Here is a 10,550-nt window from a genome sequence, read left to right on the forward strand (position 1 = left end):
CATCCAGGCTGTATCGACACTAATCAATAACTAATATTCCTCTTAGTTAAGCAGCTTTCTCCAATCCTGGACGGAAGCGACAAAAATACAGCGTTACCATAGCAACAGCATCCGATGTGTTTTCCTCCTCCTGGATACACATCCTCGAAGCGCCTCTGTGATTGGCGGAGCTCCCTTTGGATGTCACTGGGGCAACCGAATGATGGGAATTTTAACACATGAACGGAAATGTCACCGCTGAATCTCACTGGCTGCCTCCGTGCGGCTCCCATTCAGCACAGGAGTGAGGTTTACAGACAGCAAGGGCAGTCATTGGTCCGTTCAGACATCGATCATAGGAAAGAGGGCGGGTACTTAGAGGTTTTTTTTTTCCCTGTGCCTCGGTACGGGAGCCGAGCGGGGACCGGCTGGTTACGCAGCGGCCGTGGGTCTCCACCCGAGAGTATGGCGGCTGGAATTGCACCGGAGAGCGGAGGGGGAGCGGAGACAAGCCAGAGATGGTGAAAAAGAAACAAAGAGACGCAAGTTGTGTGAAGTGTGTGGACAGTTTTAGTTTGTGTTGCGTGCTCTGAGTTGGCCCGCGGCTGGAAAAAACGCGTCTGCAGTTCATTGTAGGGCTGAAAAGACCAGCGTTTTTCCCAGTGTCCTCGCGATGGAGCAAGTTTGTTTTTTTATGATGCATAGAGAGGGGTGAGCCAAGCAGATGAAACCCCGCACGGTCCACATCATCGGGCGATATTTCCTTCCTCCCATGTGCACGTTTTTCTGGACATTTGCAGTCCTCGTCTAGCTGTCAGTGTGTCTGGCCTGCATGGGGGAATTTCTACAATGAAATCCATCTTGGGGCAGCGAGTCTTTGTGCTCTGCCATAGCTGAGCAGCAGCAGCGGCGAGCAAAGACTGTGTTATTATTGACAACCCATTCAAAATGGGACACGAATGGTGAATGTGATTCGTGCCGGGGAAACGTTTTGAGTTCATTTCAATGACGCGCGGAGATTGAAACCTTGACGGCTTGATTTTAATCCACGATGCGCGAGTATAAAGTGGTGGTCCTGGGCAGCGGAGGGGTCGGGAAATCCGCCCTCACTGTGCAGTTTGTCACCGGGACGTTCATTGAGAAGTACGACCCCACCATAGAGGATTTTTACCGCAAAGAGATCGAGGTGGACTCCTCGCCCTCGGTGCTGGAGATCCTTGACACCGCCGGGACCGAGCAATTCGCCTCCATGCGGGACCTGTACATCAAAAACGGCCAAGGATTCATATTGGTCTACAGCCTTGTCAACCAGCAGAGCTTCCAGGACATAAAGCCGATGAGGGACCAGATCATAAGAGTGAAAAGGTTGGTGAAATGGTGTCTATAATGTGGAGATGATTGAGCACTCAGCTGGCCTGATGGGCCCTGTAGTCTCAGGATGGGCCTTGGCCTGGTCTAAGGATGCTGTGCAACAACATGCTTGTTATATTTTGGTACAGCGCACACTGCTGTCCCAGCATAAAGTATCTGCAGAGTTTGGTGACATGTTCCAGGGCAGCAGTACAGATCCATCCTGTCAGGCCTGTCTTCCTGACAGGCTCACACACTGCCTGAGCTCTGGTCTGTGTTGTCCACTGTGCCGGATGCTGCAACCTCTGCGAAACACTCAGCTGGGGGAATACCCAGGATTCAGTGCAACAGAGGCTCTGCAGAGAGAAAGAGAGAGAGCTACAAGGGGGAAAAATACACTGTAGAGTGTGAGCCCGGTTCTGCAGAGGAGTGTGAGTGTGTGTGTTTTAATTAATAAGCTACACAAGCTCTTCAGGAAGAGCAGCAGCAAACAACTGTGATCGCCTGATGATCCAGCTATGAGGTCACCGGAGCGGGCTGCTGATTGATACATGCAGAGAGAGAGAGGTTAGCTGAGGCTGTGGTGGAGCCGTGGTGTTATTGGTGATCCATTTGCTTCAGGCCAATGTACTTGTGCAGACATACAGTACTGTATGTTCACCTGCTGACATGGCACAGTCATCAAAAACCCAATATACAGTCTCATAGATGCAGCTGGCAAAAAAGCAGGCGGTGACCGTAGTTTGCTTCCGATCTTCTTTCCAGTCAAACTTTACTGATATAGCTAAACACTGATGATAAATACATCTTTCAGACATTCTTCTCCACCTTAAAATGAAGATTTTTTTATTATTCTTTTGTCTTTTTTATTGGCTTTTTCAAATGCACCTTATAAACAACCCTATTAATACATGGCTCAGACTGAAAGAATGAGGTCAACATGTTTTACCCATATATGTTGAGAATAGGAAGAGGTTGTGTGTGCGAGCGTGTGTGTGTGCTCATGCACAGCAGATGCAGCCAGGCTGTTATGTGATTTCACACCTAACACTTTGAGTCTGGTGCTGTTTTCAAATATCACAGCAGAATTTATTTTCTGTAGGGAAAAACATCACACTCCCACGCAGTGGTTAAATTCAGATTTAAAACTTAGCATTGTGCCTGAAACTGTGTGTTTTCTATGGAAATAATAATAATAATAAAAGGTCATTGATGGAGCTGTGACCCACATTCTGCATCAAGATCTCCCTGTGATCGTTTTTCTTTGGTTTTGGTTGTGGGGAAAGAATTTGAGAATTTCTTCTTAAATCAACACAGCTGACCTCGCTTACTACTGGTGAGGCAAAAAAAAAAAAACACATTTCCGTGAAGGTTTTTTGTAAGGCTTGATCTTACTCTGCTGTTTGTTTACACACTTCACAAACATGCAGGCAGAAGTTTATTAAAAAATCTTCTGCTGACTGCACTTCTGTGAGGTCTCACTCCTGTGTTAATACCGCACCGCCGCATCAACACAAAGAACAGCGATCAGGTGTATCCTGCTTTCTCAACTTATAAGACTAAAAAATGCAGTGTCTGTTTAAAAGATGTGTGAGCTCACTCAAAGGCACTTTTCACATTAATAACGCAACTTTAGGTTCAACAACATGTACACAAAAGCTGGCATAGATTTGATGATTCATGTGTTTTTCTCTTCACTTCGAAGACAGTTTGTCAGCCCTCAGGTTCCCCTTTCACACTGGAAAAAGCACACACTAACATCTGACTTCAGTGGAACATAGCAGAATCTTTTCAGGATTCTATTTACAGGAATTGTTGTTATGTTAATAGTAACCTGACAAGAAACCCACTAGTTTGCCAACAATAGTACAGAAATAGACTGCCTGCTAGTAAATGTGTATGTAAATAATGCAGGATTCACTGTAGCCTCTGTGCTATGTGCCTGAACGGGTGCTAAAATTATTTAAATGACAACTATTATTATATTAGATTCTGGATACCTGCTGTTTGTTTGTGTAAATAGAACATGCAGAGTTTAAACAATTACACAGTGAGATGTCTGTTCTATGTGTTGATAGAAGGCAATGAATTCATAAATTATATTCGGACAAATGGGGATAGTTTGTTTTCTGCCCTGATTGCACCTGCTATCACTCGCTAAAGACCCACATCTGAACGCATGCGGGCAAGTTCAGACATGTTCTGTGGGACTGGGTGAAGGGCATTGTGGGACTTGTTGAAAAATCGCTGCCTCTAAGGAAAAGACAGAATTACAATAACATTACAAAAAAGGGGGTGAAATATTCCTTTATTATCCCTGAGTGAGAGGTCGTGATGGTTACAGGTGTCTGGGTCATTTTTTTTTGCTCAACAACTATGTGAAGAGTGATTTTTGTGTTGGCCTCAGTTGTCAGATTGTTGCTGTGTTTTGCCCGCCTGTCCTTCCTCGCTGCCAAAACAGAGATGACGTGTCATGGCTGTATTGGCATTCGCTCAGGTCAGAGGCGCTGCTGTGTGTCGGTCTCACTCTGAACCCTGTCAGCATCTATCAGAGCACGCTGATAGTGGCACAGACGGGCTTTAACACAGAGGCCGCCGGTGTACATGATTACACTATGGCCTTGCCTGTGTCGGCTGGGGACCTCATCGCTCCGCACATCAGCTGCAGTTAACTATACATCGGGGATGTGTTGTGATGTGTTAACAGAGATTTTAAATAGAAGAACCACAGTTAGGGGATAGTGTAGAAGAAAGAGGTGACAGAATAAACCTTTATGTTTGTGCTGAGGAGCTATGGGAAGGTTCATGTGCCGTCTACTGTAAGAGTTAAAGTAACAAGGTGAAGGAGCAGCATCTCCCATGTATCGCTTCCATCAGTAGCTTTGTCTGTAGTGAAACTGGGCAAATTAACAGAACTAAAGGTCAGCAAGGATTTCTTAACTTTCAGAAATTGTGTCAAAAGGCAGTGGGTTCTGTTAGGGAAGGGTTGTCAGAGGGTCAGAGAGAGCTTCTAGTAAAACACACAGCATTTGTAAGTAATTGCTATGCTAAGGCTAAGGATTGCTAGTGTAATCTCAGACTGGTTTATCAGGTAGCAATGATAGGCTAACAAGAAAGGAAGGGATCCTGCGAAGAAGCTATATGATGATGATGATGATCAGCCTGGGACAGAAGCTATAGGCTGGCAGCTTCTCCTGTGCACTGACTGGCTGTGTCGTGTTATACTGTAATAATAATAATGATTTGATCTTATATAGCGCTTTTCAAGGTGCTTTACAGTGAAAGCATTATTCATTCACTTTACATTCACACAGTGGAAAGTTTCTCTGGGGTAGACTGACAAAGACGTGGATGCCAGTTTGCGCTTACAGCCTCTCTTACCACTGCCATATATCCATTCATTCACATTCATACACCAGTGAGTGCACTGGAGGCGAGGTGGGTCAGACAACAACTGGGAAAAAGCAGGATTTGAACCACCAACCTTCTGGTTATTGGACGACCCACTCTACCTGAGTCCTGTATGTTACAGTAGAATGTGTACTGCAGAAGGCACAGTGGTTCTCAGGTTATAAGCAGCTGGGCTTCATGAATGTGGATGTTTGCAGGGATTACTCCCCCAAACCGCTGCACCACGTCTCATGCATACATCAACTCAATGGCTCATAGACCTGCTGTTACCTTTTTCCACACTCCGAGTGAACATTTGTCTCACAAAGTGCAGTTTTTCCACAACAGTACACGGTACGGATGGTGTGGGCCTGCACTGCAGATAAAAAGTGCTTGTTAGTTACTGACAAACATGTCAGTGAACTATTCTTATAGAAGCCCATTATGATCTGAAGTGGACTTTAAAGCTGCTGCCATGGACAAAAAAAACAACAGGCAGTTATGAACACAGCCAGACAACAAGCTGTCTAGACATAAGTCCATCCGAGTACCGAGTCATACAGCGAGTGTTCATATTTGGGAAAAAAAACTCCCTGAAAAGTGGAAGCAGTTCACTCATCAGACTGTACAATATTATCCATAAATTACTAAGAACTAAGCTAGTCATTACACTGATATTTTGGTCTTTATCATGGGTGATTTTTCTAAAACATTTTTTTTAGATATGCAGACAAGTCTAGATTAAAAACTGAAATGTTTAAACAGTCTATAATAATAATAATGGAGGTCATCAGTGAATGAGCTCTGTGCAGCCAACAATCTGTTGTGTCCAGGCAGGTTAAATTAAGGTCACCAGTTGCTCATGTTCCTGTAAAACAACATGCTAATGCCACTAATGAAGCTGCGTTAAGAGGTCCTTTGTGGATATAAATTGTACACATGTGCACACTTTGTTTAAAAAGTACATAAAGACAAACAACTGTGCAGCTGCTCGGCATGTATGGACTCATATGTAGATTTAAAAGGCACTAAGAACACAGCATAATCCAAGCTAAACGCCATATTTGGTGGTTATAAAACTCATGAATGAGTCTGTAAATGATTCAAAGCTTAATCCTGATGATTTCCTGCTACTTGTGCAGTCTGAACAAATTTTCAGCTTTACTTTCAGATTTTGGGTCTTTTACTTGAATTTGTGTCAGACGGCACAATTATCCTCAGGCAGCTACAGCATCAGATTCAGGGATGACTGTACAGTCTGTCAGCTTCAGTGCTCATTTATCTTGTTCACTTTAATGTTTTGTGGTCAGGGATTTTGTCATGTTGTGTCATAAAATCTGATGAAGGAAGCAGGGTAATCCAAGGAGGGTTTGGGCTGCATCTGTAACTCTGCCTCTTTGTTTCTAATGACAGAAATCTTTTAATCCCTGTCAAGAAGTATGTCTGATGAAATATGTCTTTGTCCTGATGTAAGAAAGAGGCTTCTGGGCTGCTCTGACTCAGCTGATTTCTTAGACTAAACTGAAGACCCTCCACAAAAACAAAGCTATTCGCACGGGGCCCAGCACACACTCTGATTTCTGCCCTCGTCCTGACAGCATTGAGTCAAACCCAGAGACTGTTGGCCAGTCGGCTTCCACCGTCAGTCAGCAGGGCCCGTGTGAGTTGATCTGCATCATGCATTATAGATAAGATGTGTCTGGGCGGACTTGAATGGATGTTTGCAGTCGGAGTGTTCCATTGCCTTTGGCGTTAGGCACACAGGCTGAAGGCTATAATGCGACATGTTGTTTGCACTGTTAGTGTCACAGCACAGACACAACCAGGCTCAGTTTTTATTCGTCTTCAAAAAAGGCTGCTCTGTTCTGTGTGGCGGATGGATCCTTCTTGCTACCTTGTATGAGGCACGTTAGGTCCAGACACAAGAGTGGATGACACCCTTTTTACGCTGAGGCCCTGGGAGCTTTGGTATCCGTGGCAGCCACCATCTCACACCTCCTGGGACTGTAGTTTTCTCTTTTGTTATTTTGCCTATATATAGCCCCTTTCCTACCAGATGTCTTTGTGCTGTCATCTTGTTATGTTGAAGCCCAAATGAGATGCATATGTTTCGTTCATATGTCCAGGAAAAAAACTGTGACTTTTAATTTAAGTTCAAAACATTCACATTTGCAATAAAAAGAAGATATGTTGTGTCAAAGATGTCTAAATGCAGCAGGGAGACTGACAGACTATACAGCAGTCTCCTGATACTAACTGGGTGTTTTTGTGTTGTACATTATGGAAGGAAAGTGAGAGCTGCTTTGTGAAGGCAGATTATCCAGAAGATGGTAAGGTGGCCACTTTTCCCCCCCTGACAGATTTAAAGTGGGAGATCTGAGCCAAAACAAAACAGCCTAGAGGAGAAAGACTTTTGTAAGAGATTACAAAAATGGCACCATTACCCCAACTAAACACAGAGTCCCCCCCTGTGGCTTCTCCTAAATGGATGCAGCTTGTAAAAAAGTCAGGGTTCTGCCTTTCAATGTGCTCACCAACAGCTATGTTTAGGATGTTTTTCCAGTGAAGGTGGGGAAAGGAATTTGAAGGTTCAAGGCAAAAAACTAGATGTGATTCTCAGGAAAATTATGACCTTGCTGTTTTTTTATTGACAGCAGGATTGCAGTGATTCAGACCTGTATGCTGTGTAGTTGAGAAACTTAATCCGTAGTTCCTTATTCAAGTCGCCTCTGTGCTAAAAGAGGGAATGCTATCACAGTTTTGGTCACACACACACACACACACGTCTGCCGACCTCTGAGATGGTCTCTTAAAACCTGGTAGTTCCTCTCGGCTTGTAGGCTGATCCTGGGAACAGAGCGGGACAGTCGAGATTAAAGTTCACTGGATGATGTATTCATGAGTAGATCAAAGTCGGAAAGTTTAAGCTTATTAAACGCTGAAACCTGCAGCCCCCCCAACCTCCTGCTCGACCTGGAAAAGTATCACAGCTGCTGCAGTCTCTCTCCAGAATGAGCCAGTTACCAACAAACAGGGATGAGGACAGTTTTTTTTCTGTGAATAATTCAGGAGCATGTATATTTCATAGATCGAGGGCGGCATCTGAAAACCCTAATGATGCTGATGGGTAGGTTTAGGGGTTAAATTTGACCGCCTTGCTCAGTGTCATCAGCGCAGACATTTAAACTTCAACAGATGGCTTTGCATACAGATAAGGATGAAAGAAATAACAGCCTGTTGTTTCAAGGATGCGAAGACGCATCATCTGTGATGTCTTTTTGAGCTTTGTTATCTTCTGATGTGCACAAACTGCCTCAGAGGCCTGCCAGTATCAAAGCTGATTATTGGTGAAAGTGCATCACAGCCGCTCCGTTTAATAATTATAGTGCAGCAGGCCGCCTCCTCTGGCTCTCCTTAAAGTAGTCCAGCTCCACTGTGACATGTTGCGCTTCAGCATGATGGCAGAGAGTTTAAAGCTCAAAGGATTACGGCCACTTCCTGCCCTCAGGGGTCACGGTCCTGCTACCCATTTCCTGTTCTCCACTGGGTCAGGCTTCAGACGGCGTGCTGCTTACACAAGGCTGGGTGGGCAATGCAGAGGTTCTGCGGTTGGTTTGGAGTTGCCGCCCTGGTTCCTAATGTGAAAAGCTTCCTCCTACAACTATGTCTACACTAAAGTGAAGAGACTTTTTTTGAAAACACATATTTTTCTCTCTCCACTTTGACCCTCCACCCACGACAAGCCCACGTCCTGCACCCAGTTGGGCTTTTTAAAGCTGCTCCTCAGTGAGAGCAGGGTTCTGAAAAAACACATTTATTTTTGTCATGAAGACTGGGGACTCAAATGTCGCATGGAAATCTTTTCTGTGATTACTTCTTTTTATTTCTCGCTGATAAACCTTAACCATTCATGTTTACATTGTTGATATATCCAGCTGCCAAACGTACAGTTAATTGTTTTTAATTTTTTTTACAAATTACACTCACCAGAAAGTGATACTCTAGTAATGCCGTTTGTCCAAATTGACACTAATTGGCCCTTTCAGTGTTCACTGCACAGATCTAACAGACTCAAAAGGTGACGTAACAATTTGAAATCTCACTGGATTTTATATCTGTGGTCTGTTAAGACAACAAAGCCTGCACGTCCTTGTCAGAGTCCACTTTTCTTCTTCTCTTTCTTATTTTGTCTGCAGGTCTTTTTCATGTGTCTGAAGAGAGCAGCAGTAGCGATTCTAACCAATCAAAATAAAAGCCCCAAAAGGCTCCTACAGGGAAAGTTCCCCCTAAAGGTCTGCAAGTTCCTGCAGTGGAAAAACACCTATAGTCTTTTTTTAAAACTTTTGATCTTTATCTTCCTCCAACAGACTTGTGTCATGGATTAGATGTTTGTTTTTTTGGTTTGTTTTTTGAGGCAGAGAAGGCACAGGGGTGGCATTGGAGGTTTTATTTGAGCATTAATGTTTCAGAAGAATCCTAAAAAGCTGCAGTGATTCTCCCTTGAACTCCTTTGAACTCAATTTTAGCACGCTCTCTTGGTTTACTGCGCTCTAAGGTCGAAGAAAATACCTACTTTGACCAATATTTTATTTAATAAATTTCTGTTATCCTCTCATTTTCATGCACAGGCTACTTCTAATATGTGCATATGCTGAGCAGAAACTGCACACCTGGACATTTTGAAATACACTTTTACAAGCATTTGATTGAGCTATGAGTGAATAATGCAAACATTTTCTTGCCTGTACCATGTACACCTTGTGTTAGACCAGCAGCCCTGCATATCCCCTAGACCTGCTTGCACAAGAACTGAGACATGGGTCAAGACAAAGAATACATTTAGTAGGAGCTCCATTTTTATTCCTAAAAGACTAAAAGACTGCTGGATTCAGCAAGATGCCACACATGTGATTCATAGATAATAGAATGTAGATTTTGATATGTGCAAAAGCTGATGGGTTTATTTAGTGTCAAACATCCTGATGTGTGTGTGTGTGTGTCCTCAGGTACGAGAAGGTCCCTGTGATCCTGGTGGGGAACAAGGTGGACTTGGAAAGCGAGCGGGAGGTATCGTCCAGCGAAGGCCAGGCGCTGGCCGAGGAGTGGGGCTGCCCGTTCATGGAGACCTCAGCCAAGAGCAAAACTATGGTGGACGAACTGTTCGCTGAGATCGTTCGGCAGATGGACTATGCCGCCCAGCCAGACAAAGACGACCCCTGCTGCTCCTCTTGCAATATACAATAGCCCCAGGGGCCGTCTGACAAGAACAGGCCAGGCAAAAAGTCAATTTCAGACAGACACACACTCGTAGATACACACATGCCAATTAAGTGGAAGACAAATTCATGGTTGAACGCAATGGATTTTATCTCTATGGAGCATAGAATTTGCAGTGACATGATTATTAATAAGGAGTAATGAATACATTTTGAATGAGGAATTTGCCGTAAGAGAAATTGAAAAATGACAAAAAGGAACATGCCCTCGCCTTATGTTACTCTCTTTGGTTGTGTCAGTTATGGGGGAAAAAACAATCATCAGCAAAGAATCATACAGGTCTAGGTTGGTAAAGGTCAAGAGTTTTATTTGTATTCGCACAAATCACCAAAATGCATTTCTCGTAACCACGACTTATTCAAACTCAATAACAGACTTTTGTTTTTCCCAGTTTAGTTTGTGTAGTAGTTGGTGGGAGGTTTTTCTTCTCATCACACAGGGCTGAACCAAAGAGGTGACCTGAAAGCACCTCCATTTACTTTATATTTTTCTGTCATTACAAAAAGGAATGGAGAGAAAATGGAAAATGTCAGTGTCTTTCCTGAAACATTGGT

At 43.8% G+C, this 10,550-nt stretch overlaps 1 protein-coding gene across 1 annotated transcript; it reads left to right on the top strand.

Annotated features, from left to right (window-relative positions):
• Positions 1 to 409: 409 nt before the first annotated feature.
• On the top strand, positions 410 to 10,550 carry rap2aa (RAP2A, member of RAS oncogene family a). Its single transcript, XM_028393134.1, has 2 exons — positions 410 to 1,344; positions 9,726 to 10,550. Exons 1-2 carry the CDS (start codon positions 1,031 to 1,033, stop codon positions 9,961 to 9,963), a joined length of 552 nt encoding a protein of 183 aa, XP_028248935.1. The 5' UTR covers positions 410 to 1,030; the 3' UTR covers positions 9,964 to 10,550.

The sequence above is a fragment of the Parambassis ranga genome, chromosome 21 (genome assembly GCF_900634625.1).
Source record: "Parambassis ranga chromosome 21, fParRan2.1, whole genome shotgun sequence".
Taxonomy (NCBI): Eukaryota; Metazoa; Chordata; class Actinopteri; family Ambassidae; genus Parambassis; species Parambassis ranga.